This window comes from Anabas testudineus, chromosome 16 (assembly GCF_900324465.2).
Source record: "Anabas testudineus chromosome 16, fAnaTes1.2, whole genome shotgun sequence".
NCBI lineage: Eukaryota > Metazoa > Chordata > Actinopteri > Anabantiformes > Anabantidae > Anabas > Anabas testudineus.
In genome coordinates this window covers 1,145,811-1,173,788 of record NC_046625.1, presented here as the reverse complement: position 1 = coordinate 1,173,788, position 27,978 = coordinate 1,145,811, and the positions used below count along the sequence as shown (strand labels likewise).

The 27,978-nt window shown below is 41.6% G+C and overlaps 3 protein-coding genes across 3 annotated transcripts in view; 2 read left to right on the top strand and 1 right to left on the bottom strand.

Moving 5' to 3' along the window:
- The first annotated feature begins 78 nt into the window (after positions 1 to 78).
- On the top strand, positions 79 to 6,134 carry LOC113168813 (protein asteroid homolog 1-like). The gene is given in 7 exon segments (XM_026369826.1): positions 79 to 436; positions 2,411 to 2,667; positions 2,669 to 3,244; positions 3,373 to 3,669; positions 4,240 to 4,444; positions 4,695 to 4,839; positions 5,219 to 6,134. Coding segments are annotated over 7 exon segments (2,148 nt in total). The 5' UTR covers positions 79 to 198; the 3' UTR covers positions 5,649 to 6,134.
- A 523-nt stretch (positions 6,135 to 6,657) lies between these two features.
- LOC113168812 (protein asteroid homolog 1-like) lies at positions 6,658 to 11,435 on the top strand. The gene is made up of 6 exons (XM_026369825.1): positions 6,658 to 7,166; positions 8,066 to 8,898; positions 9,132 to 9,440; positions 9,516 to 9,720; positions 9,956 to 10,100; positions 10,453 to 11,435. Exons 1-6 carry the CDS (start codon positions 7,040 to 7,042, stop codon positions 11,006 to 11,008), a joined length of 2,175 nt encoding a protein of 724 aa, XP_026225610.1. The 5' UTR covers positions 6,658 to 7,039; the 3' UTR covers positions 11,009 to 11,435.
- A 1,501-nt stretch (positions 11,436 to 12,936) lies between these two features.
- The window catches only part of atp2c1 (ATPase secretory pathway Ca2+ transporting 1), a 37,015-nt gene continuing 21,973 nt past the window's right edge, over positions 12,937 to 27,978 (bottom strand). The window contains exons 8-27 of the mRNA XM_026369824.1: positions 26,787 to 26,942; positions 26,393 to 26,461; positions 25,635 to 25,710; positions 25,478 to 25,544; positions 24,668 to 24,792; positions 24,410 to 24,507; positions 23,290 to 23,385; positions 22,995 to 23,084; positions 21,118 to 21,222; positions 20,402 to 20,558; positions 20,149 to 20,319; positions 19,280 to 19,377; positions 18,873 to 18,923; positions 18,280 to 18,446; positions 17,279 to 17,347; positions 17,071 to 17,187; positions 15,124 to 15,271; positions 14,805 to 14,900; positions 14,322 to 14,463; positions 12,937 to 13,974 (exon numbers count right to left, since the gene is read on the bottom strand). Coding sequence (XP_026225609.1) covers positions 13,853 to 13,974; positions 14,322 to 14,463; positions 14,805 to 14,900; positions 15,124 to 15,271; positions 17,071 to 17,187; positions 17,279 to 17,347; positions 18,280 to 18,446; positions 18,873 to 18,923; positions 19,280 to 19,377; positions 20,149 to 20,319; positions 20,402 to 20,558; positions 21,118 to 21,222; positions 22,995 to 23,084; positions 23,290 to 23,385; positions 24,410 to 24,507; positions 24,668 to 24,792; positions 25,478 to 25,544; positions 25,635 to 25,710; positions 26,393 to 26,461; positions 26,787 to 26,942 — 2,220 coding nt within the window. The 3' untranslated portion in view covers positions 12,937 to 13,852. The remainder of the gene's footprint in view (positions 13,975 to 14,321; positions 14,464 to 14,804; positions 14,901 to 15,123; positions 15,272 to 17,070; positions 17,188 to 17,278; positions 17,348 to 18,279; positions 18,447 to 18,872; positions 18,924 to 19,279; positions 19,378 to 20,148; positions 20,320 to 20,401; positions 20,559 to 21,117; positions 21,223 to 22,994; positions 23,085 to 23,289; positions 23,386 to 24,409; positions 24,508 to 24,667; positions 24,793 to 25,477; positions 25,545 to 25,634; positions 25,711 to 26,392; positions 26,462 to 26,786; positions 26,943 to 27,978) is intronic.

Sequence of the window (27,978 nt, the reverse complement as noted above, 5' to 3'; positions counted from 1 at the left end):
CTACATCCAGTCACTTTCATTTCCAGATGGTTTCTGTCGGTTCACAACATTTTTTTTTATCATTTTCAGTTTGACAACGGCTGAAATTGCAAATGCAGAGAAACGTTAATGAAGCACTTTGTGCATTTGTAATAAACCAAAGTGACGAAAGCTGAAAAACAGAAAAACTCCGAAGAACATAACTTGAAACACGAGTCGATGATTCGAGTTCAGCAGCTGAGGTGTGAAAAGCGAAACTTAAGGAAACCGAAAGAGGAGAAAGGAGAAAAGAGGCTCAGCTGCAGGTTCCTCTGCAGCCTCGGACCCAACATGGGAGTTCAGGGTCTGAGCACCGTGCTGGACACTCACCGACAGATCTACCGGGAGGTCCGGTTCATGAGGAGCCGGCTGCTGATCGACGGCTGCAACCTGCTGTACCTGCTGTACTTCAGATCAGGTAGTACTCATGTACATCAAAGTACTGTAGTACCAATGTGAAGTAGTGCTGCTGTACCTGCTGTACTTCAGATCAGGTAGTACTCATGTACATCAAAGTACTGTAGTACCAATGTGAAGTAGTGCTGCTGTACCTGCTGTACTTCAGATCAGGTAGTACTCATGTACATCAAAGTACTGTAGTACCAATGTGAAGTAGTGCTGCTGTACCTGCTGTACTTCAGATCAGGTAGTACTCACCTACATCAAAGTACTGTAGTACCAATGTGAAGTAGTGCTGCTGTACCTGCTGTACTTCAGATCAGGTAGTACTCATGTACATCAAAGTACTGTAGTACCAATGTGAAGTAGTGCTGCTGTACCTGCTGTACTTCAGATCAGGTAGTACTCATGTACATCAAAGTACTGTAGTACCAATGTGAAGTAGTGCTGATGCACCTGCTGTACTTCAGATCAGGTAGTACTCATGTACATCAAAGTACTGTAGTACTGCTGTACCTGCTGTACTTCAGATCAAGTAGTACTCATGTACATCAAAGTACTGTAGTACTGCTGTACCTGCTGTACTTCAGATCAAGTAGTACTCATGTACATCAAAGTACTGTAGTTCCAATGTGAAGTAGTGCTGATGCATCTGCTGTACTTCAGATCAGGTAGTACTCATGTACATCAAAGTACTGTAGTACTGCTGCACCTGCTGTACTTCAGATCAGGTAGTACTCACCTACATCAAAGTACTGTAGTACCAATGTGAAGTAGTACTGCTGTACCTGCTGTACTTCAGATCAGGTAGTACTCATGTACATCAAAGTACTGTAGTACCACTATGAAGTGGTACTGCAGTATCTGGATAATCAGCTGTTACCAGGATGAGTTTTTTTATTTTTGAAATCTTTCTTTACTGTAGCTGAAGTTTTATCAGCACCCGACCAATATTTCATCATATTATTCATTTATTAACAAGGTGACGTCAAGTTTTAATCAACTTTTTTATAACTCGTCAACAACAAGTGTTCACTTCCTGACACCACCCTCGCAGCTGACACCACCCTCGCAGCTGACACCACCCTCCCAGCTGACACCAGCTTCCCCAGCTGTCACTTGCCCGTTGGGTTGGCTGGGTTTTTTTGGACTGCTTGGAGGTTCCGTGTTTTGTCCTGGGACATTTGGCCAGGGGGACTCCCAGACTCCCGTCTTTGATCCTAGAGTCGATGGGCACCGCTTACTTGCTGCCCCCTGCTGCCCCCTGCTGCCCCCTGCCTGTGATATTTGTTGTGATCATTCACATACTGCCGGTGATTTGGTGAATAACTTGGCAACCAGAAAAAACAAATCAAACCAAATGACGACTCCTCAAGCCGCTCCCTATATTTTGAACAAAGAGCTGCTAAACAAACAGTCACTACTGTTCAGCTCTGGGCGGCATGTTGACCTGTCAGAGGATCATCAAAGTTATTTCAAGGAATCCTGAGGGGAACATGAATCGGAACCACATTCCAATCTAGTTGATATTTTGATCTGCATGCGAGTCCATGCAGACCTTAGGGAGACCTCGTACCTGCTTGGGTCAGGACCACTCTGAGTGTGGACACAGAAAGCGTGAACTGCCCTTTACAGAGACGAGTGAGATGAGATGTGGCAACAGTTTGAGGGGGCGAGGTTCCAAAAGTATCTGATCCTCCGACAGACAGAGAATAAAGCTGCTTTAACTGTGCAGGAACAGGTGAGAAATGTGGGACAGGACTTCACAAGACATAAAGTGACGTCAGTGTTTAACCCCAGCTCTTCACATTCTGCCTGGTACCTTAGTAAACACCTCATCTGGCTCCAACAGACCATGACTAACACATGGTTCATTAATAAAGCACTAAACAGGTTCAGTGTTCCTCCCGCCTATCGTCCAGGTCTCGTGTGGAATATCTCGTTATACTGAAAACAAGTAGTGTTTCATAACTTTCCTGTGGTTGATCATTAGGTCTGGATGAGAATCATGGAGGAGAGTACGCTGCCTTTGAGGACCTTATTGAACGGTTCATCACAGCCCTCCGAGACTGTGAGGTCACTCCGTATGTGGTGCTGGATGGAGGCTCAGACTACACCGACAAGAAGCTTGAAACTCTGACACGAAGAGCGGAGGATCGCATCAGGAAAGCCCATCAAGCTGCTGTGGGTGGAATGAAACAGCATATCCTGCCATTATTAGCCAAGCTGGTGTTCAAACAGACACTAGGTCCGACTGGAGGTTCCGGTGGCCCAGTGCTACAGTGAAGCCGACCAGGAGATTGCCGCCCTGGCTCGTGAGTGGCAGTGTCCAGTGCTTTCCAACGACAGCGACTTCTGCATCTTCGAGCTCCCAGCAGGGTTGCTGCCCATCTCTTATTTTAGGTGGGAGGAGGTGGAGCGGAGCGGCTCACAGAGGTACATCCCCTGTCTGAGCTACAGCACCTCCAGCTTCTGCATCTTCTTCAACATCCAGCCCAAGCTCTTGCCCACCTTCGCCGCCTTAGCTGGGAACGACTACGTCAAGTTGCAGAGAAAGGGGTTGTCCATCAGCTGGGCTCAGTTCGACCCTACAGGCCGTGAAACACCGAGCCGCATCGAGGGGCTGCTCTGCTGGCTGAAGGCCTTCGAGCAGCCCCAGGAGGCTGTGGAGGCGGTGCTGGGGATGATGGGAGAACTGAGCAGGAAGAAAAAGGTGGAGGTACAACAGAGCTTGTGGCTGGGGATGCAGGAGTACCAGCTGCCTCCCAGCTCACTGAAGAGGTTCTTCATCCATGGTGCCCCCCCTCCTCTGCCAGCAGTGGACAAAGTAATAAGATCACTTACTTTTATCATGCAGTCACACCACCTGCTAACATGCAAATACTCTAGAACCTTGTATTTTACTGAAGAAATAGTGTAAATATACTCAGTTTGTTCTGTCCTGTCTTCCTGGAGGTGGTGGGTCGTGTCCCACACTGGATGTGCCTGCCTCTCACACAGGCCCGGCTGACTGGTGACATCCTGGACGTGCTGCTGCTGCAGAGACTGAGCCTCAACATACCTGTGGAGCATGCAGACTTGCCCAGTGCCTGCCTGACATCCAGGCTGCTCCGCCAGGTGATGTATGGGCTGCTGCTGGGTGGAGGAAAGCCCCGTGTGGTGGAAGAGAGACACAGAGAGGGCCTCCAGCTGAAATTCATCCCAGTCCAGCCGATCTCCAGAGACAGTGTGGCTTTCAAATCCCTGGATAAGGTGAGACTTTTAGGATCTTTTTGTTTTTACAAAGTTGATAGAACAGACGTCTTTTTCTTCGTGGTGTAAAACAGAAATACTTCAGACTCACCACAGACATTACAGAGCTGAAATTCTCACCACTTCACTCACATTCTCTGTTAGGAACTTTTTCTACCTGCAGATCAAATCTAAAAATACTCACCCAACAGATGCTGGAACCAGAGAAAGTATTAAAACACAAATATCAACCGTTTCATATCTGGTAGAACTTGACTTCGTTCTTTTTAGGCCTGATAAAACATGAAATACTTGATATGATGCTTTTAAAGCTTTCTTTATATAAAACCACATAAATTCAATGGATTATATCTATGGATATAATAATACAAATACTAATCAATATGGATGCCGACATCAGTGTAAATCTAAAATATGGTCCAGACGGTAAACTGAAACACTTTCTATGTAATAAAGTTACAGTGAAAATAATTATTATGCCACAGATCATTTCCTGTTAATTATTCTTTGTGTTCCTGTTTAATTTTAGCTTAATGTTATGATCCAATCTGTTGACTCTCCCTCCTCCAGGCGGAGCCCTCTGAGCGTCTGCAGGTGATACTGGAGGCTCTGGGCGTCACTGAGGAGTCTCTGAAACATCTGCCGCCTCAGCTGCGTCTCCCAGTGGCCGTCACCTGCTACTGGCTGCAGAAAGCTCAACCTCCTCCAGACCAGACGCTGCTGAAGGCGCTGCTGCTGGGAGTGAGCAATGGAGACACACTGAGACAGAGGGAAGGTAATGAACACAAAGCTTTGAATATCATTATTATTATATATTATAATAATACATTTAATATTAAATATAGGATTAATTATAAGCTAAACTGCAAATAGTTGCTACAGTATTTATGAGAAGTGAGTGACAAATAGTAGGCAGTTTCACGGATAGACATTTTTTATCAGTAGACAATAAATGTGCCATCAGGTAAGTGCTGGGGTTAGGGTTAGGGTTAGCAGTGTAACTCAAGAATGAAATTGTGTTGCAGATTTGAAAACTCTGGAAAATCATTGGAACCCAAAGCTGGACAAGGTCGTGACTCACTCTTTCAACCAGTGGCAGATCTGCCTGAAGGACAGCATCCACCTAAACCAGCTGCTGGGCTGCCCTCTACCTGAACCACAGATTGCACGGTGAGACTCTACAGATGATAAAACTCTGCTCTCTGACGTACACTGGGTTTCAGAATGCTTTAAAAAGCTGCAAACAGATAATCACAATCTGCTGCTGGTTGGAGAATGGGGTCGGCCTCTTAGGACCAGACTGGTCACTTACTGTGTAGCACTGCCGAGTCTTGTGGTGTTTCTCAAGGATCGGTTCTTGGGCTCCTTGCTTTCTATTTTTATATACTGACCACCAACTGACAGCACAGGTCCTTTCAGTTTACTTACAAAGTGCAATTGTAAATGATAGTCAGTAAATAAACCGTTGGTCGGAACAGAGAAACATCTCAGTCTGATTTAACTGTGAGAATCTAGGTGAGAATCTATCTTGTCTTTCTGATGTTTCCAGATTATACAAGGGGACTCTGGTCCACCAGCTGGTCCACATGATGAAAAAAGGAGTAAAGCTGAAGTCCTTTCTAAAGAGTAATCGCTCCAGTGTGAAGCAGTACCAGCGCATGCTTGCATTCATCCACAAGCTTCATACTCAGCAAACATCCATGTTCTCAGAGACACAGAGTAAAGTCAGAGCTCCACAGCAGCAGCAGCAGCGGCAGCCTCTGGATGACCTGACTGCAGGCTTGCAGCAGCTGTTCTTACAGGACAATGACGAGGAGACGGCGACTGAAGTAAAGAGCGCAGTCAGTGCACAGAAGGACCTGGATCTAGATCGTATGTTGTCGGTGAAAACTCGCTACAGAACCAAAGAGAGAAACAACCGGTGCAAAAATCCAGAGGTGGCCCGCAAAGAGGAGTGCAGGGGCTGGGACCTCCTCTGAGGACCATGACTCCAGATCCATGTCAGTATTCAACCGTTGGAGACCCCTGACCCCTGACCCCTCTTAAACTTTACCTCACTCCCGGTTTAGAAGAAATTCAAATGCTGTTGTAGCAAAAAGCACTTTTTAAAAACTTCCAATGATGTTTTGAATTCAAAGCTGCAAGTCGAGCTCTGTTGCTTTAAATCGCTGTAGAAGCTTTTACGGATCCAGTTTTTAAATCCAGACTCTCAGGTCAACTTAACCATCCACCAGCTTGGGTTTTATCAAAGATCTGTTTTTGAAGTAAACTGTTTATTGTATTGATTTTAGTGTTAATCAGAGTCGACCATTTTCATTGTATCAGAACTTTAATTCCATTTTCAGTATTTATCACAGTTTTAATGTCTTTGTACTCTGTTTGTTACAATAAACAAATATAAACAATGAACGGTAAAATCTCTTCTTGTAAACTGCTCTTTTTAATGTGTTGTAATAAAATATACTGTTGTAAATACATTTATCTATGCAGATATTTTATTCTCACTTTAACAGGAAATGAAAAGCATCAACAGCATCAAATGAACCCTGTCGTACATAGAGCTCTCTACAGTCGACAGCTGTTCAGGAGCTGGTCTCTTTATATGAACAGGTCAGAGTTAGTGCAGCCGTGTGTTTGTAGAAAATCCTAAAAACTCTGCGTTTCATCGGTTCAACGTTTTTCAAAATGATTAGAATATGAGAAAACATAGTTAATAATAATAATAATAATAATAATAATAACAATTATTATTATTATTATTATTATTATTATTATTATTATTATTATCATCATCTCATCTTTCACACAGTTGATCATTTTCTGCTATTGGTTTGTTAAATACGTTTTTTATTTTATTTTTTGGCTAAAAAGTCGAACATGTACATTTTTTTTTGTAACTCCATGAAAATAAGTTCATAAAAATATTTCAACTGCACTGTTTTTTTTTTTTCAAGCCAAGTGAAGAATAAAAACACTCTTGACTGATGTTCTCATAATGGAGTCCATCTCCTCCAACTCTCATACAGCCCCCCCAATCAGAAACACCTGATGTTACCTTTCTGAACATGCTACAGTCCTAACAGCTCTGTCACACTGAGCCTTTTAACTTGACACTGACAACATGAATGTTTGAGTCTGGTCCAGATTCTTTCTGTGTCCTATAAACCGGTTTCTGCAGAAACCAACATGTTCAGTTTCATTTATGAACAGATACAAGGAGACAAAAGGAATAATGAGCGTCACATTCTGCAAGTACAGTTCAGCAGCTGTCAGTGAGCTGAGGCCTGAAAAGCGAAACTTAAGGAAACCGAAAAAGGAGAAAGGATAAAAGAGGCTCAGCTGCAGGTTCCTCTGCAGCCTCGGACCCAACATGGGAGTTCAGGGTCTGAGCACCGTGCTGGACACTCACCGACAGATCTACCGGGAGGTCCGGTTCATGAGGAGCCGGCTGCTGATCGACGGCTACAACCTGCTGTACCTGCTGTACTTCAGATCAGGTAGTACTCATGTACATCAAAGTACTGTAGTACCAATGTGAAGTAGTGCTGCTGTACCTGCTGTACTTCAGATCAGGTAGTACTCACCTACATCAAAGTACTGAAACTACAGTACTCCGTACGAGTACTACTATGCAGTAGTTCTGCACATCTTTTTACGGTTCGGCTGAAGTCAGTCATCAGCTTCAATTTATTTCAATTTGAAATTAAATTAAATTAAATTAAATTAAATTAAATTAAATTAAATTAAATTAAATTAAATTTAATTCTAATGATCAGGTTGGAAACTGAAAGCTGTGCCAGCTGACACCTATCTGGATAATCAGCTGTTACCAGGATGACGTCAGAGCTGTTAATTATAGATTCATCTGTCAGACCTCACTCGTACTCAGACTGCTTCCTCCCTGTAGATCATTCTGAATTAATTTCAGTAATTAATTCTTCTAACCCTTCAACATGTCTCTTAGACTCTATCAGCAGGTCCAGACTAGATCCGATGAGCCCGTCTTTACCATGAGTCCATCAGTCTCTGGACTACTCTCTGGACTCATCCTGTTAGATCTTAGTGATGAATTCAACAATACAGATCACAACATCTTACTACACACACTGGAACAGGTTATTGGATTAAAAGAATAGCACTGGGCTGGTTTAAATCCATCAGATAGATTCCAGTTTGTTCATGTACACACAAGTTTTGCCTCTCCAGTGTCTCCTGGTGCTGCTCAGTGGGGTTGTTGGGTTTTCTGTAGAATTCTATATCCAGTTCTATTTGTAAGGTTTTAAACCATAAATACTCTAAAGAGCCTTGAGATGACATCTGTTGTGATTTGGTACTTCAAATACATTGCATTGGTAAGTAATGCAGTGTTTAATTAGTATTTTCCTTTGATCATTAGGTCTGGATGAGAATCATGGAGGAGACTACGCTGCCTTTGAGGACGTGATTGAACGGTTCATCACAGCCCTCAGAGACTGCAGGATCACACCCTACGTGGTTTTCGATGGAGCCTTCGACTACAAAGACAAGAAGCTTGAAACTGCGACAGAAAGAGCGGAGGATCGCATCAGGAAAGCCCATCAAGCTGCTGTGGGTGGAATGAAACAGCATATCCTGCCATTATTAGCCAAGCTGGTGTTCAAACAGACACTAGTCCGACTGGAGGTTCCGGTGGCCCAGTGCTACAGTGAAGCCGACCAGGAGATTGCCGCCCTGGCTCGTGAGTGGCAGTGTCCAGTGCTTTCCAACGACAGCGACTTCTACATCTTCGAGCTCCCAGCAGGGTTGCTGCCCATCTCTTATTTTAGGTGGGAGGAGGTGGAGCGGAGCGGCTCACAGAGGTACATCCCCTGTCTGAGCTACAGCACCTCCAGCTTCTGCATCTTCTTCAACATCCAGCCCAAGCTCTTGCCCACCTTCGCCGCCTTAGCTGGGAACGACTACGTCAAGTTGCAGAGAAAGGGGTTGTCCATCAGCTGGGCTCAGTTCGACCCTACAGGCCGTGAAACACCGAGCCGCATCGAGGGGCTGCTCTGCTGGCTGAAGGCCTTCGAGCAGCCCCAGGAGGCTGTGGAGGCGGTGCTGGGGATGATGGGAGAACTGAGCAGGAAGAAAAAGGTGGAGGTACAACAGAGCTTGTGGCTGGGGATGCAGGAGTACCAGCTGCCTCCCAGCTCACTGAAGAGGTTCTTCATCCATGGGGTGGCGCCTAAATTCCCAGTAATAGAAGAAGTAAAAAAAATATATATTTTACCCTCAAAAAGTTGCATAAAGTTCTAGAAGTAAGGTTCTGAAAAATGAATTCAAGCTATTTAGGAAACTTTAGTTTTAAAGCCCACTTCAGGGTAAACACAAACTATTTAGTAAATATTTTAATTATTTTAAAATATATTTATATTTCAAGTAGTACAGAGAGTCTACTGAAGCTGTTTTGGGGTATTAACTACTGTTCTGTCCTCCTGAAGTTAAAAGGCCACGTCCCAGGCTGGGTGTGCCTGTCTCTGACTCAGGCCCGGCTGACAGGAGACATCCTGAACGTGCTGCTGCGGCATCAGAGCAGGAGCCTCAGTCTCGCCGTTGGCCACAGCGACTTGCCCTGTGCTTGTCTGACATCGAGACCCCTCCGCCAGGTGATGTACGGGTTGCTGCTGAGTGGAGGAAAGTCCATTCTGGTGGTAGAGCCAGAACGAGACGGCCTCCAGATCAAATTAACTCGAGTCCAACCGACTTTCAACGGTGTCCTTTGGCAGCTTGCACTCGACTCCTTGGATAAGGTGAAGGTTTCAGGATAATGACAGACACGTCACACCTCATATTTCTTGTATTAATGTTTACTCTCCCTCCTCCAGGCGGAGCCCTCTGAGCGTCTGCAGGTGATACTGGAGGCTCTGGGCGTCACTGAGGAGTCTCTGAAACATCTGCCGCCTCAGCTGCGTCTCCCAGTGGCCGTCACCTGCTACTGGCTGCAGAAAGCTCAACCTCCTCCAGACCAGACGCTGCTGAAGGCGCTGCTGCTGGGAGTGAGCAATGGAGACACACTGAGACAGAGGGAAGGTAATGAACACAAAGCTTTAGTCACAATTTCCAAAAAAATTGTTGGCAAGTACAATGTAGGCCTATAGAACTAAAATAGAAGCAACTGAAAATATTACAGCAGTAGGCAAAGGACGCATAGTAAAAAGGGAAATGTAAATTGTTTATTAGTGTAAAATAAATGTATTATCTGCCATCAGTTCATTGTTGATGGAGAGAAGCTGTGATTTTAATTCATCTGATGTGTGTGTTGCAGCTTTGCAGACTCAGATAAGACACTGTAAACCAAAGCTGGACATGGTCCTGGCTCACTCCTTCAGCCAGTGGCAGATCTGCCTGAAGGACAGCATTCATCTAAACCAGCTGCTGGGCTGCCCTCTACCTGAACCACAGATAGCTGGGTGAGACTGCACAGACTCTGTTAAACTGTCCTATGATGCATGCGTTTGCCTTTTCCGTGTCGATTCACTTCCTCCTGCTGATGATACACATTCCTGTCTGTCCTCAGCACATTTTTATTCTATGTGATAAAAAAACATCAGTGACATAGATATATTTCTTAATACATCCCAACATTTAAATCACGTTTTAACCTTCAAACTTGATAAGCAGCAGAAAATGGATGAGTAGATAGAATTCAATTAAAAGCACAAAATGATTTCTAAATACCTTTTTTGAGGTACAGGTACTGTAAGACCTGCATATTCTTTGTATTCCTGTAATAATGAGGTGAAGATCTCTGATGGTATTCAGGTTGTATGAGGGGACGCTGCTTCACAAGCTGGTCCCCATCATGAGAACAGGAGGAAGGCTGAAGTCCTATTTGAAGAATGATCGCTCCAGTGTGAAGCTGTACCAAACCATGCAGTCCATCCTCCACCAGTTTTATATTCAGGAGACTTCAACGCCCACAGAGACCCAGAAGAAAGTAACAGCTCCACAGCAGCAGCGCCAGGCTCTGGACGACCTGACCACCAACCTGAATCAGCTGTTTCTTGAGGATGAGGATGAGGAGAACGTGACTGAAGTGAAGAGCGCTGTCAGAGCACAGGAGGATCTACATCTAAACCATCTGTTATCAGTGAGAACTCGCTACAGATCCAAAGAGAGAAACAACCGGTGCAACAAACCAGAACTCACCCGCAAGGAGGAGCGCAGGGGCTGGGACCTCTTATGTGGACCGGAAGTCCAGCTCAGTGTCAGGAATCAACAAGAACCCTCAAACTGCACTTCACTTATAAAAACAATTAAGGTGATGAAGAAAAAAAAAAACTTTTATGGATCCAGTTTTAGAACTCGTTATTTTTAAGACCAATATATTATGGTGGTTTTGTACTTTAATAGCAAATGTAAAATTTCCAATTTCATAAGTTTGAATACAAAGATTCTCTTTCCTTTAACTGCGTTTCTCTTTTTACCAGCTATAAACATTCACTCACTGTTTTTTATCTATTTACAAAAATAAAATTTACATTTATGTTTTTCTTACAGCTTTTAAATTTTACTTTTTAAACTTTAAACAGCCAAAGAACTCTGATAGATGGAGTGCAGTATTTATCAGTTTTATATAAATATTTAAAGGATAAATGCCAAAAAATTACTTATTTTATGATTTAAATGTTGATAATAATGCAGTATAATAGAATAGGTACTGCATGTAAGAAAAAAATCAAATGAGGTGACCTTTGATTTATAGATTCATGAAATGTTTTATATAGTTTTGTATGATATGTATGATACGTGCACGCTTAATAAAAACAGATAACAGAAAATAAAGAGTGACTGACTTTTTAGTGGCTTTAAATAACGTGCTTTGCTTATTTGCTTATTTAGTGTTTATTGAATCACTGTGCCAGACGACAGACCAGAATTGTCAGAACAAAGAAGAATGATGGAAAAGCTGCAAAGATAACACTCAGGTTGTAAAAACATCTTTTAATATCTCTGCTCTCATGTGGAAATAAAACCTCACCACTGTAAACTGTAAACACTTTTACTAGCATCAACAGAAACGAGTACTGGTAACTCTGTAGTTATACTTATGTCAGATAAATCTTATTTTATTTTGTACTGAAATACATATTAAATATAACGTTTGCACCAAAGCTTGGTCCTAATGATGAAGATAATTTTATAAAAACATCAGTCATGTGCGCAGTATGACATAAAAAAGGCTTTTATTTTGCAAACAGCAGCGGGTTGAAGGTACTTTCTCCTTTTTAATGTTTTATGGATGTGCCTTTTGGAAAAAACATAAAAAAACATCTAAAAATTAAACATTTGACTACGACATAGCCAAGTAAACTACAATTCCCAGAAAGCATCCCAACCTTTTAAATATTGATTAGAAGTGGAGAAGAGGAATAAGAAAGAAAAAACGACAAGAACAAAAGGAAAACTTAAAGTAAAGGGCTTTCACGTAAGTGGAGATCATTAAAATCATTTAGGACTTCTCTAAGGCACAGGATGAGAATGCACTGTTACTCAAGTATCTGTGCCCTGAACCAACTGTGTTGGTGCTGTTGGTGGGTTTCGGGGACTAGTTCCACATTTAAGGCTCACAGAATATTAAAGTGAGCAGGTTAGGGAATTCATTCTGAGCTTCAAGAACCGAGAGTGAGGGGGCTTTAATACTAAGCTGTACAACTGAAACCAGAGTTTCTTTAATTTAATTTAAATAAACCAGCGTGTGTAGGAAGAAGCGTGTAATGGTCGAAACAAGTTGAACGAGTGGAGGCGTAACGGTACGGTTTTTGTCCTGAAATGTTTGGTTCACGATCTGCTTGTTAAGTTCCATTAACTGTTGGACAAAACATTTATCTCCGCTTTCACACCTGTAATTGAACTGTTGTCTTTTAGTTCATTTCTATTCCCCGCTAACCCTTCACCATTTGAAACCACTAAAAAGACAGTTGCAAAAAGCCATTTAGTACTTGACTGACAGGACGGACTACATAACCTTTAGAAAAGTCCTGATTTTACACATAATATTACCAGTTTGACGACACTTCAGATCCTGAATGAACACAAAATGATTTAATACATTTAGAAAGGTTTGTTTTTCCACAATACGTTTCAGTATTTCTGCTTTAGTTTTTCTTATACTTGTGTGTGTGCAGATCTACAGGCAGTATTTAAATCAAAATTCAAAGAGAAATAAAATCATAATAAATAACTAAATAGGTTAGCCACAAATATTCAATTCAATAGAGAAATATTCATTTTAAATCATGTTTTAAGAAGAACTTTGGCTTGTTTAGATAAATAAAAAGGGGCTTGTAAAAATATGATTATATTTATATTACAGAGTGAAAAAACTGGTTTTGGTATCTGTGCTGAACCTCGGGTAAGAAATCAGCCCTAGCATAAAAAAATGAAAATGATACCCTGTTCTTACAACCACAGGAGTGATTCATTGAAGAAGATGTGACCAGAATCGTAGCAATCTTTATATACTGTATGTGGACGTAGCTCGTCTTTTCGATAACTGTGCGATTGTTTCACTGCATTAATCTAAAGGAAAACACTGAGTTATTTGTACTGTTACACCTCCACCATGTGACGTAAACCCACCTTTAGAGGAATTAAATCAAATCCTTCTGCGTGTTTCAACCATGAAAAACAAGCTGAACAGTGGTCAACACCTTCCATATGATCGATTCAAAAGAAGACGGGAAGAGAACAAAGAATTGCACACATCTCTAGACTTTGATTCTTCAGAGGATTATCTTACAGTAGATCCTAAATAATGTGCCGGACGTCGGTCCGTGGCGGTTTCCCCAAAGCTACGGTCGGGAATCTACACTGAGGCCGAGTGTGGAGGGGGAACGAGCTAAACGGGATCGATGCTGCGAGGTTTGGTAGTAAAGACACAGAGAACAGGTCAGATGTCCAACAGACACCTTGTCCTCTCAGTTTAACAAAAGTCCAGTCCACTAACTCGTCACCCCACCTGTAAGAGCATCCTCCAGTCCCAGACCAGAGTTTCTCCATGTTTCTAAGGATCTCACAGGAAAATCCCACAAATCCTAAAAGTCTTAAATAGTTAGTGTCATCAGCTGTGAGATCCTAAAACTATCACCTTCATCATCATCCTCTTCTTCTTCCTTTGCAAACATCTGAGTCCGTTGGCTCAATCAGCAGGAGGGGAGGGTCATACCTCATGGAAGCAGTCAGTAGGCGGGGTCTTCTCAGCTCCCCTCCACCTCTCCACCTTCTTAATGATCTCCGACACCACACAGACAGAGGAGGTGAGGCCAACCAGGAACAGCAGGTCTGCATGAACACATCGACACAGTGATCAGTGGAAATGAAGGAAATAAACTAGTGTTTGTTGTTCTTCTAATAACATGATAAGTTTGTACACCGTTACAAGAGCGGCAAGAAAAAAAACAAATAATATTTCTCAGCTGACCGAGCAAACAGCCCTGACCTTTCACATTTTTTTTTTAAACACATCCTTTAAACAACAGGGGGTGGTGGAAAAAGTAAGTGAAACAGCTGTTAGGATTGGAGGCTGAGGAACGTAGACACCTCTTACAAGTCTTATTCGCTGAAATCAAGCTGTTCAGAGACACATGTCAAACAGGACATTGTGTCTGATAATAAGACGTAGCATTTACCAAAGATGCTGAGGCTTTCTGTCTGGAAGATGTTCTGCAGAGGAGGGAAGTAGATGACGAGGAGCTGGCCCATGATCGAGGCCAGGACGGCGAAACAGAAGGTCCTGTTGCTGCACAGACCCATCTCGTGGACCATACGAGTCTGAGAGCAACGAGACAACATCAGATACAGCAATACACCCGTGTGCAGATCGTTCACGTTACTATTGTCTCCTAGCTTTTTATTTACTAGAGAAATTGATAATAAAGACAAATTCAAATTCTGCAAGCTTCAGAACCACAGTGGAGGAGATAAATGTAACGGCAACAAAGACCTGTGCTCGTGTACATATGAGCATGTAGATACTGTTGGGAGGCAGTGCTGAAAAAGCAGTTTAAAGGTGACTTCTTGTCTTACGTCAGTTTTGCAGCTCAGGTTACGGAGAACAACAGGTGAGAAAGTCTCTGACTTGTTTCTCAGGTGTTTGTGTGTGTGACGGCTACCTGCGACCGGGAGCTCAGGGCGTTGAACATGTCAAAAAAGACGAAGCAGGTGAAGGTCATGGTCGTGTCTCGAGGAGTGATCACGTTGTCCTGCAACTGAAAAACAAACCACAATGACAAAACATCTACATTTTCAACATTTCCGTTAATAACTTGATAAAAAACAAGTTTTGACTGTTATCTTGTAGAAAAACAAGTAATCAGCAAAACCAGAGATCAGGAAACATTTGATTACCTGCTGCCAAAACACAGTCCTGAAAGCCGCTGTCAGTATCTGACAGCTCTAAAAGACAAATAGCAGCTGTGTAGGACACCTCACCTCTCTCCAGAAGACAAACAGAGTCCCACAGACGATGATGAATGCCGACACCAGGACTTTGACAATCAGGCTGCGGGTGATGATGCTGTCTCTCACGTTACGAGGAGGTTTTCTGATAACATCCCCATCCACGGGCTCCACCCCCAAACTGAAAACAAAACACTACTGTCACACACAGTTTCTATGTTTGACCTCTGTAGTGGTAGCATTAGTAACTTTCCTTCTGTTGTTGTTAAAGCGAACTAAAGTTTACTTAAATTACCTCTGACGCCCTTAAACTCTTTTATGTTTAACATGTTATTTTAGAAATGTTGAAAGTCCAAGTAAGACTACGTACAGCAAGTTCACTGAAATCCTAAATCATACGGTGGCAAGAAAAACCAGGAACCTGGAATTTCATGGTTTTCTGCATTAATTTGTCATAAATTGTGCTCCGATCTTCATCTAACTCACAACAGTAGAAAAACACAGTCTGCTGAAAATAATAGTTCACAAACATTATATGTTTTCATGTTTCTATTGAACATAACATGTAAACATTCACAGTGCAGGGTGGAAAAAGTATGTGAACCCTGGACTTAATAACTAGTTGACCCTTCTTTGGCAGCAATAACCTCAACCAAACGTTTCCTGTAGTCTGGAGGAAACGTGGAGACAATCTGGAGTAATTTTGGACCACTCCTCTTCACAAAACTGTTTCAGTGTAGTAATATTTTTGGGATGTCTGGTGTGAATGGCTCTCTTAAGGTCATGCCACAGCATTTCAATCAGGTCAGGACTGTGTCTGGGCCACTCCAGAAGGTGTATTTTGTTCTGTTGAATCTATTCTTTTGTTGAATTACTTGTATGCTTTGGATCATTGTCCTGTTGCATCACCCATCCTCTGTGGAGCTTCAGTTGGGGACAGATGGTCTTACGTTTTCCTGCAAAATGTCTTGATAAACTCTGGAATTCATTTTTCCATCAATGACAACAATCCGTCCAGGCCCTGAGGCAGCAAAGCAGCCCCAAACCATGATGCTCCCTCCACTATGTTTTACAGTGGGGATGAGGTTTTGATGTTGGTGTGCTGTGCCTTTTCTTCTCCACACATAGTGTTGTGTGTTCTTGAAAAACAACTCAATTTTGATTTCATCTGTCCACAAAATATTTCGCCAGCAGTGCTGTGGAACATCCAGGTGGTCTTTGCAAACTTCAAACGTGCTGCAATATTTTTTTTGGACAGCAATGGCTTCCTCCGTGGTGTCCTCCCATATACTCCATTCTTGTTTAACGTTTTCCTTATTGTAGATGTGTCAACAAAAATGTTAGCATGTGCCAGAGATTTCTGTAAGTCTTTAGCTGACACTCTAGGATTCTTCTTTACCTCATTCAGCATTCTGCACTGTGCTCTTGCAGTCATCTTTACAGGACGACCACGCCTAGGGAGAGTAGCAACAGTCCTGAACTTCCTCCATTTGTAGACAGTCTGTCTTACTGTGGACACATGAACATCAAGGCTTTTGGAGATACTTTTGTAACCTATCCCAGCTTCATGCAAGTCAACAATTCTTGATCGTAGGTCTTCTGAGAGCACTCTTCTGCGAGGCATGGTTCACATCAGGCAGTGCTTCTTGAAACCAGTAAACCCAAAACTGGTGTGTTTTTAAAGGGCAGGACAGCTTTCAGCAACACATCCAATATTCACATACTTTTTCCACCCTGCACTGTGAATGTTTACATGTTATGTTCAATAAAACAGGAAAATATATAATTTGTGTTTGTGTAGTATTATTTTCTATTGTTGTGACTTTATGAAGATCAGAGCACATTTTATGACAAATTAATGCAGAAAACCATGAAAATAAAAAGGTTCACATAGTTTTTCTTGCCACTGTACGTAACAGTAGAGGGTTTAAACACTAGTACAATTACAGGTGCACAACAGTTCTCATGTTAATGCTGTACCTCTGAGCAGGAGGTCCGTCCATGATGATGTTGATCCACAGGATCTGCATTGCGTTTAGTGGGTTGGGGAAGTTCATCAGCGTCGCCAAAGAGATGAGCGTCAGAGCTGCAATGCTCCTGAAGACCAGCAGGAAGAGACAGAGCGGACACTTGAAACATCAGCAGAACAAATGTGATTGTGACTGTGAGACACCGTGTGTTCACTCACGTGCTCAGCTGAAAGCGGACAAAGTTTTTGATGTTATTGTAAATCCCCTTTCCTTCCTCGATGGCCGACCTGAAAGGAGGGAACAGACATTTTTCACTTTTTATGTTTCTTATAAACAAGCCTATTGTTATGTAAATGATAACTCTCACATTAAGAAGTCTGTTTTAACAGTAGATACAGTCAGTTTTCACCTTATACCCTTTGTTTCTGTTTCTCTTTATTTACTGGTTTCTCAGATAAATAATAATAATAATACATTTTTATTTAAAAGCGCCTTTCAGAGTACTCAAGGACACTGTACAATCAAAAATAAATCAATACAGGACAAAACAGTCTATACAAGCACAAATGCAGATTACAGCAAGTAGGCAATCTTAAACAGGCAGGTTTGAGTTTGGATTTGAAAATAGGAAGAGAGTCAGTGTTACGAATGTCCTGTGGTAATGAATTCCAAAGAGTAGGGACAAGACGGCTGAAAGCTCTGCTCCCCATGGTGCTAAGATGGGCACGGGGGATATTGAGGGAGGTGGATGGCGGAGGGGGCTAGGTTGTGAATGGCCTTAAAGGCATACAGGAGGATTTTAAAGTCAATTCTGTTTTTAACCAGGAGCCACTGAAGTTGTTGTAGGACAGGGGTAATGTGTTCAGAAGTGGAGGTTTTGGTGATGATGCGAGCGGCTGAGTTTTGGACCAGTTGCCGCTTATGAAGCAATTTTTTGGGGAGGCAGAAGAGAGTTGCAGTAGTCGATACGAGAGGTGACAAGACAATGAACAAGGATGGAAGTCGTATTGAAGGTGAGGGAGGGATAGAGACGATTAATGTTCCGTAAATGAAAGTAAGCAGAGCTGGTGATGATGAACCAAAGGAAACGCTGGCTCAGTGCAGTGAGCCTGAGACCTGCAGACCTGACCCCAACCAGAACTCCCAGAGTGCATCAGGTGACTGTTTTCTGCCTGAAGATCTAAACAGCAGGTAAAAAAGTGCTGATGTAGTGACTCACATGATGGTCTGGAAGTCGTCATCTACCAGGATCATGTCGGCGGCTTCCTTGCAGACGTCAGTGCCCGTCTGACCCATCGCTACGCCGATGTCAGCAGCCTTCAGAGCCACAGCATCGTTGACACCATCACCCGTCATGGCCACCACAGCACCGATGTTCTGGAGGGACTGTAGAGACATTATGTTCCGCTGGTTTATTTGGAGTAATTCTACTGACTTCTGTTCTAAACATCCCCGTGAACATTTTACTGATAATAATGGTTTTGGAAAAAAAAGTGCAATATTGTTTTTCATTCAAAGGCACCGTGCTATGCTGAATTTTGAGGTGGAATTTTCTTTATTCATATATGTTAAAACCCATCAAAGGACTCAAATAAGCAATTCATGCAAATGTCAGTTGGAATTAAACACCACATATTTTCTGAGTTTTGGTTTAAGTCCCGAATTGGTTGTATTTAAATACAGGATTGGAGCTTTGTTTCATACCTAGAATTATCTAGATTTCTTTCCCTTTTCTGACATATGATATATTACAGCAGAAATCTGATCTTAAAAACCTCTCTGCTCTCTCACTGGACCAAACCTTTCTCTCACCTTGACGATCTTCAGTTTGTGTCTGGGACTGGCACGATAAAATACAGCGATCTGTGGAGAAAGAACAAAAAGCTGAAAAGTAATAAAACTATACAGTGTGTTGTGTGATATTTACTCTAAAAACTGCAGTTGCAATCATTCTGCATCAGGTACAGTATGTTATAGACTTAATCAAAGGTTTGGATGTTGAAGCTCTGTGACCCAAGAAACACTGAATAAAATAACTTTTAACAGGGATCTTATATTGCTTCTGGAAAACTTTAAGTCCACTGCAAAGAAAAAACAACCAAACATCCCAAGAGAAAGAGGGTTTTAAATCCTGAATATATATTCAACATGTTAGAAGAATCAAAGAAGATGATAGATGGTGTGGATGCAGCTGTGTGTGTGTGTGTGTGTGTTCTCACTCTGGAGACGATGTGTGAAAGCTGCTGTAGGTCGAGATGATCCACTTCTTCTCCAGACAAACACTGACAGCCTTTAGTGTACAGACCCAGTCGACTGGCTGCAGAGAGGAAGACAGAACCCCACAGACAAAGTGAAGACTTTTACGTGTTTCACACGGGTGGTAAATAATCACAAAGAAGAGCTGCGATGCTCAGTGAAACATTTAATAATTGTAAAAATGATGAATATTTCTTTTCTCTCTCAGGCTGTAACAGGTCAACATTCGTCAGATAATTCTGCAAACTCAGCCTAATTTGTATTTATTCTCTAAAACATGTTTTTCTGAATATTCAAGCTAGAAGCATTAATAAAAGATCCAAAATAAATGCCGCATTTCCTTACTGTTGTATGTAAGATTTTCTTCTAACCACTCAATGATTCATTTTATTTGCTTTGAGCATGATACTTAAAATAATTTACTTTCTTTTTTTCACATTGTGTTTTAAATTCAAAGTCCAACTTAGCTCAGTTAAGATTTCTGTCCAACATGTTTGCATTATATTTATGCACCCAGGTGTATGAATTAAACAGTGCTTGCTTGTTCAGGCAGGAGAAGATTTTAATTTTAGATCAGTGGTAGACGTGTTCAGTTCTGTAGTTTCCCTCCCTGACATTTTTGAGCTATGGATCATACTATCATAATATTTTTGATAAAACTGTTGAAATAAAGCTGCACTACAAAGACATATTCACTAATGTCATTTCAATGATAAAGCATCTGCTAAAGAGTAATGATAAATATTGTTCCACTCTTAAAATATCTTTCCAGTGAAAACATTTTAAAACCCTGTCAGTAAAATCTATTATAAAGCTGGTTCCTGCCTCTGACCTATAGAAACGGCGGTCTCCTGCGAGTCTCCTGTGATCATCTTGACAGCGACTCCAGAGCTGATCAGCGTGCCCACGGCCTCTTTGACCCCTGACCTGGGAGGGTCGATGATGCCAACCAGACCCAGGAAAGTCAGGTTCCCCATCTCAGCTCCCGAAGCAAACGCCAGCACTGAAAGAAAAGGCAGAGTGAGCATGTTTTAATGTTTCAGTCAGATACAGAATGAAAGTGACTAATGAAGTGGTGCTTTTACCTCTGAGCCCAGCAGAGCCCATGTAGCTGATCTGCTGCTGGTACAGCTCCCTCTGCTGGTGGTTGAGGGGCAGGGAGGTTCCTCTGCTGTTGTAGAAACTGCAGAAGCGAATCACCTGCTCGTAAGCTCCCTTCATGAAGTAAACTCCAGGTTTGTCCTGCGCGGATAAACGACAGCGCAAGAGTCATTACTGGATAAAATACAATAGATATTCAGAGAAACAGCCAAACATTTAGAGTTTGAAGTTAGAAAAACCTTGTGTTTTTTTAATCCTTTAAATTGAGGGACCTCTTTTTTATTTTATATTATTGTAATAAAGAGCAGCTACCGACTTGATGATTATGAGTAAATTTAGTTAAATCTGACATTTATCATTATGTTATTTTAACTATAAGACCAGTGTTCTAGAGCCAATGCACTTTTTGAGAATTTAAATCACAAAATAAATAAAGAACTTACAGCATGTGGCTATTAGTCAGCTGAGAACAACTCTCGAAGCTGCTCTAGTAGAGAATGTGACTTTCAAATATCATCTAATCAAACTACAGCCACCTCTGATGGTGAAACAGCTCTAAAAAGTTTGAGTTTATACCAAAATTAAATTGCTGCAAACAGCAGATTAGTAATGAAACTCTCGATCAAGCTGAGGCTGCTCATTATGTGGAGACAAAAGAGAAGTCTCTTAATTACTGATTACAGGAAGTGGCTGCACGGACCTGCTGAGTACGGTGAACACAGCGAACAGCCATCCACTTCTTCTCTGAGGTGAAAGGATGCTCCTCTAGACGCACGTACTCCTGCTGCAGACTCTCCAGACCCAGCTGCAAAAAACAAACAGCTGCATCACAAACAGCTGCATCACAAACAGCTGCATCACAGAGTAGTTTGCTGCTACACAGCTGCCTGGAGACTTGAGGTCTATTTATGTCTACAGCACGTTTTGACAAGAAATCAGTAAGACACAAGAAAGGATCTAAGACTGGAATAAAGAGCTCAAATTGAGATGTTTTGTTTGGTCACTGTGATGAGTTCCTGTAGGTTTTGTCATTCAGTTTTGGTTTCAACCACAAGATGAAGCTGTAATGACAAACATTAAGTGCAGGTGACACAGTTGATGGCTTAGATATGACTAAACTGGATGTTAACCTCATCAGCCTGGGTTTCTCAGGTTTCTCCCTGATGAGGGCGTAAGCTAAAAATATTTAGTTGCTCAAACACACATTAGTGGCTACTGCCAAAAAATGTATGAATGTTTTGAATCAGAAATGGGATTTGATGTAATGAACAATAATTAGGATTCAGCTTAATGGAAATGCTGAAACAGTGGAATTGAAAAACACAAATCCAATCTACCAGTGACTCAGTTTCTTACTGATATTGACTAGTCCACGGCGGGAGACTAACCAAGCTCCCAAACAATCACTTCACATTACCCAGCAGCTTGGCACATTTAAATATAAAGTATGTGACGCACAGAATGGATCGCTTACCCCCCCCCGAAAGCACACTCTGATCCATACACAGCAATCAAAAATAATTAAACATTAACAATCAGTAAGCTTTAATGTCTGCAAATAGTCATTAACAGTCATGCACAAGCTGCATGACTCATCTCCCCAGATGCACCGATAAAGGGCAGACGGAGGACGGGCCTGGAGCTGGAAGATATGAAAAGATGACAGCGTGTTCTGGAAGCAACTTTGTCCTTCAAGCTCAGATCCATCCTTTCATCATCAGACTTTTCTTCAGTACGAGATGATGCAACATGGAGGACATGGTTTGCTTTGGTCTGATGTCCTGAGAGGGAGAAAGCTGGATATAAAACTATATTTCCAGAGCTAACTCTGTGTCTAATAGAACTGCTTGAAAGTTTGTGAACAGATTTTCTCTATTTTGGCACAAATATGACCCAAAACTAAGAGTGCTGTCTGCTTCTGGTCCTTATTTAGCATTCTGTAGGATGAAGATCAGGACTTTGACTCATTCCAACACATTTCTTCTGCTTTAACCGTCCTTCAGCCGATGGACTTTTCCTTTTTGTTTACGGTTGTTGTCTATACCGTGTGATTCACTTTATGTTGAGCATCAGTTCTTCAAAGCTTTCCACAAATGTGGTTTGAAGCCTGAGTCACTTGTACAAATATGTGTAGTTAAGATCAGACTTTGATGGTAAAGGTCCAGATTTCTCTTTTTTTTAATTAGACAGAGCTTAAACCTCATAGGTTCACATACATTCGCCACACAGATATTTGGATATCTAAAAATCTGATGCTGATAATTTGCCATGGGCTGTTTTCATGTTATTAATAACATAATTCCACCGTTCCCTTTCAGTGGTCTCCACAGCAAATCTTCTGCCTCCATTTAACCCTGTCCTCTGCAGCCTCTTCTCTCTAACCAACTAATTCCATGTCCTCTCTCAATACATCCATAAATCTCCTCTTTGGTCTCCTCTACACCTCCTGCCTTCCAGCTCCAACCTCAGCCTCTGTTTACTGATATGTTCACAATCTCTCCTCTGAACATGTTCAAACCACCCCAACATCTTCAGCTCTGCCTCCTGACTGTAACTCAAAGGTTTTAGTGTTTTTACCTTCATGGCGAGAGCGATGAGCGCTCCCTCTGTCGGCCGTCCCAGGAGATTGTGATTCCTGATCACGGAGTCGTTACACACACAGCCGACCTGCCGTCACATAAACATGTCAACTTGTATCTGCTCTTTGAGAAGCCTTTCCTCTGTTACAGATGGCTTGTCATTTTAAAACAGCATTTTTTGATTTCTATGTTTTGATTTGTGAACCATAACTTATTCTATCCAGTTTAACAAAGTTTTAAAATTAGGAAAAACTGAAATGATTCTTCAGAGGTTTTTCTGTCAGTCAGCTCACCTCCACGATCTTACTGATGGAAGAACAGGAGAAGCCGTGGACGATCTCTCCGTCCAGTAAAACCTCTCCTGCTCCGTTGTAGCCGACGCCTGTAACCTGCAGGTCGACAAAACAAAATCAAACAGAAGTACAATTAAAACCAAAAAAATATTATTAAACAAGGAAAACCAGACTGCTCATTTAGAAATTAAGGTTAGTGTTATGTTTCGTCAATCTTCACATAAAAACTTCATGTCATGACTTTGATGAGTGACCCTTTGGCCTCAGTGAGCTCTGACAGCAGTCACCTTTATATCTGTGACACAGACAGTGGTTTAGGCAGGTTTAAACCAGAAAATGTGTCCTGTTCCTCTGTCACCTGACCCATTTATCCAGCTGGGATTTCCAAATGAAGGAAGTGGGTCGTCTGTTCTCTCAGGGCTGCAGGAAAATGACTGAACCTTTCTCAGGTTTCAGCTGTGATCCAATTTCTCAGCAGTGATTTCCACAATAACCAAAATGGTAATTTTACTTTAAGAACCTTGCAGAAAACTGAACAGTAGCCTTAATAGTGTTCTCATCATAAACTGGAAGTGGAGCTTCTTTTTAAAGAAATGCAGCAAAGAGAATGAAACCAATGTTAAAGAGATTATTCTGAATAATTTCCTCAGCACAAACTCAGAAACTAACTGTACACTTTTGATTCCACACAGACATTAAAGGAATAGTTAGATATTGTTTAGCTGGTCTTAACACAAAATTAGGGTGTCTAAATATAGATTTAAATATTTCTAGGTCATGAAATCTGTTCCTGCTTTCCACACATACACACACCAATGAATGTTTTCACCCAGGATGTGAGAACACTGGAGAAATAAAGCGCACCTTTAAAGAAATTCTCTTTTTCAAGCTTGCCTTAGTACAATATTATTCTGGGACTGCAGAAGTGGCACAAGAGTCTCAGGTGGACTTTTATCTACAGTAGTAAATTAAATGTCACCGTTAAAAAGGCCAAAAACTGACACCTGTGTCTTTGTTTGGTCTGTACGTCTTTTAACTTGGAACATCTAAATGCCTGTGATGCAGGTGTTAAGGGTGAGGTTTATGTTTCTGATGAGTGAAACCTGAGGTGGTTTCAGACCTCAGCGTGAAGTCCGTCTGATGAGAAGAGCTGGGTAACGGTCATCTCATTCTTCGTCAGAGTTCCCGTCTTGTCTGAACAGATCACATTACAGCAGCCTGACAGAGAAAACAACAGAGAATTGTTACTGCTCACACAAAGTCAAAAAACCATCCTAAAAACAACTAGACAACTTTTCTAGTCCCATGCTGTAATATTTTCTTCAGAACGGGTTAAATGTTGGGTGATGTGACAAAACTACAAAGTGTTGTATCATACCCAGAGTTTCTACGATGGGGAGCTTCTTGACGATGGCTCTTTTCTTCACCATTCGCATCACACCAAGCGCCAGTGTCACCGTCACCACGATGGGTAAACCCTCTGGGATGGCTGCTACCGCCAGACTGAAGGAGAGTCAAGCGAATGGATAATTACATATTTACTGATCACTTTTACTGTTTCAAGACTTTTCTATGACATTTCAACTGAACAGTAGCAGTGTATTAGTCAGTGTCAGCTTCAAGAGTGCAGCTGTGGACAGTAACCGGGACCTAAAGGAAATACAGCCACCATAATAACAATCACTCCAAAGGTCAGTTATAATCTGTTATAATCTGATAACAGAAGTGAAATATTGACTGACAGTCACCATTTACTCCTATATACACACATTACAGTAGATACCTAAACCAAGTCGCTTCAACGTGAACAGGAGCAGCTGTGGTTCGAATGTCTGGCCCAGTGATTAGCTTCTGAACCACAAGCACCCCAAAATTCTACAGCAGGAAGAACCGCATGTGTTGCCTTATTATGTTTTAGTGTTTTGTTCTGTAACATATTCAGTTTTCACATTGTTGACAAATTAACAGTGGTTTGAAAAGTTCAGGTTCAGATTGTCCAGGTCTGTGCAAAACACTGCAAGAAAACCACAACACAGGAAGATTATTTTATTGCCATTGTCAGCAACTTTGCCACAGACTTTGATTTACGGTCTAACTACTACAAGAGCTAATCAGTTGTCTCTGATCTCACTGACCTCATGTGAAGCTATAAAACCTCTTAGAGATACACGGAGCAGCTGATTTCTACCTGACTCCGATAGTGAACATGTCCAGAATCCTCTTTCCCTGCAGCCAGCCCACGAGCATGATGACCCCTGAAACACAGACAGGACACGCATTAAACCAAATCCTTGTAGATAATGTGGAAGGTGAATACAGGACTGATGTTTGCAAAGTAAACCAACCTATGATGCCAAAGGAATAAAGTGAGAGCTGCTTCCCCAGCAGGTCCATGCTCTTCTGCAGCGGCGTTTTTGGAGCCTGAACAAAACAAACAGGATGTGATCACAGCATCCATCTGTGGGCCTGATGTTTCCACGCAAGTCAAACAACACATAGACCAAACTGAATGGAAGTTAGAAATGTTAAATTTTCTTTTGCTACAAGCCAACATTAAAGTTAAAGCTACAAAAACTCAATTTGTGACTAGTTGGTAACTGTGTTGGTGTTTGATTCGCTTCTTTACTTTGATAGAGATCTGGCTGAGCCTTTTAGCACCCTTGTGCAGTTCCTACTGATTTGTTTAACTGGGCTTCCTTTATGCTTTATCGTGTTTTAGGTCCTAAAATTCCTCAAATTCTAAACAGTTGACAAACCCAGGCACCACCATGAAGCAGGTCAGTTATCACATATACACCGCATCCTGACCTTCTGTGTGACAGAGCAGTGCGGTGTAACAGACCTTTCAGTCCTTAACATAAATGTGTCTGAATTTAAGCAGTTAAATTATGTGTTATATTCCAACATATTACAACATCAGGATGCTTATTTGAGTCATTGTCAGATTATAATAATGCACCTCTTTAATCAACATTCTCTCTGTAGATGTAGTAACTCAGTGACTGAGCTCAGACCTGTTTGACTTAGGCCGCTGCATTGGCCCATTTAAAAACTACCTGACATTTTAGGAATTCCCATTCAGTTTCAGATTGAGATAGCATACCTCCTCTGCTTGCATCATCTTGAACACCTCCCCAAACTCAGAGTTCTCTCCGGTTCCTATGACAATGCCCTGAGGAACAATGCAGAGAGGAGAGGAAGGCTGTTTTTATGCTATTTACAATTTGTTTAATCTCATTTAATATTATGTGTTTGTGCATCCATCCCCAGGTCCCGTGTGGGATGGAATCAGAATAAAACCAAATCAAACACAGCACAAAAAAGCTGTACACTGTAAATCTGAGCCTCTCATCATTATCTTGTGTTCCACAAAATATATATATATATATATTATAAAATAAAGAAATAAAGCTGAACAGAGTGTTTCTGACAGAACAGAAAACTAAACCTAATTTAATACTTGAAAGAAAAAAAACGAAGATACTGAATAAGAGTACCTTGGCTTTGCCGCAGCGCACCAGCGTCCCCATAAAGGCAATATTGCTGCGTGAGGCGATGTCTCCATTGGTGGATGCCGGCTGGGGGGAGGTGGACTTGGAGCAGGGTGTGGTCTCCCCCGTCAGACTGGACTCATCCACAGACAGGTCAGTCGCCTGTGGGGGTGGAGGACAGAAACAGATGGGTAACAGTTTGCACACAGGTAGATACAGTGGTGAATGACTGAACCACAGAGCAGGTCTGTGTACAAATCATTTCATCTACATTTGGCACAAGATGCAAAAAGTAAAAAAAGGAAACCTGGATACAGTGTAGGAAAAACCTTTACCTTTGTAATGCATCCTTTATCATTTCCCCCCTCTTATTAACACACATGAAAACATGAGACCAACTATTCTCAGGCTTCACATGAACCACATACGTATAAAAGTGTTTTTTTAATTAAAAAATTAAAAATCATTAACAGGTTAAAGGTTCAAAAATATACACATTCCCTGCATTTTATAGAAACTATATTTCATAGTGGATTCCTGTTTGTTGCAGGAGTTTTGGTCTTTCTAGATTGGTTTCTCTTCTCCACACACAGTTGGCAGTGGGTGGAAATTCCTGGTCTTGTCCACATATTTTCAATGTGAATGTAGAAGTTCTCACGGTTCTGTAATTATGGCATGAAGCTAAACAGCACAAACAAACAATAACAAAAAAAAACTCCAACATGTACTTTACTCCTTGAGTCCTTGTTAAATTGTTCATTTTATACCTAAATCTATATATATCTTTACTGCAAAACTATGCTTTAATCACAAACTGCACTGAGCTATTAATGAGTCAAAACAGACATTTCTACAAGATTTTACTGGATGAAGTTGTAGAAAAAGTGTGGTCCTGGATCTGATTCATATACCGTACACATTCATTTAGTTTTAAAGAGGAAGGTTATTGTTGTGGGTTATTCTTTTTTCCAGATACATCTTCACTTCTCCAGCTTTTGCTGATGTTTGCAGCCACATTTCATTTCCTTTAACTCTGGATGCTCGTTTTTTTAAGCTTCCACCTCTGAGAGTTTCAGGGTTAAATCAGTTCATCTTTTCAGATAGAAACGGTCATCACTTATAAAAGGACATAACATCAGTTACAGTAAAATGATCAAAACAGAGAAAGAAGATTTCATTAGGCTTTTACTGAATAAAG

Coding starts and splice junctions, on each gene's coding strand:
- LOC113168812 (XM_026369825.1), top strand. CDS start 7,040: ATGGGAGTTCAGGGTCTGAGCACCGTGCTGGACACTCACCGACAGATC. Junction 9,441..9,515: donor CACTCGACTCCTTGGATAAG/GTGAAGGTTTCA, acceptor TCCCTCCTCCAG/GCGGAGCCCTCTGAGCGTCT. Junction 9,721..9,955: donor CACACTGAGACAGAGGGAAG/GTAATGAACACA, acceptor TGTGTGTTGCAG/CTTTGCAGACTCAGATAAGA.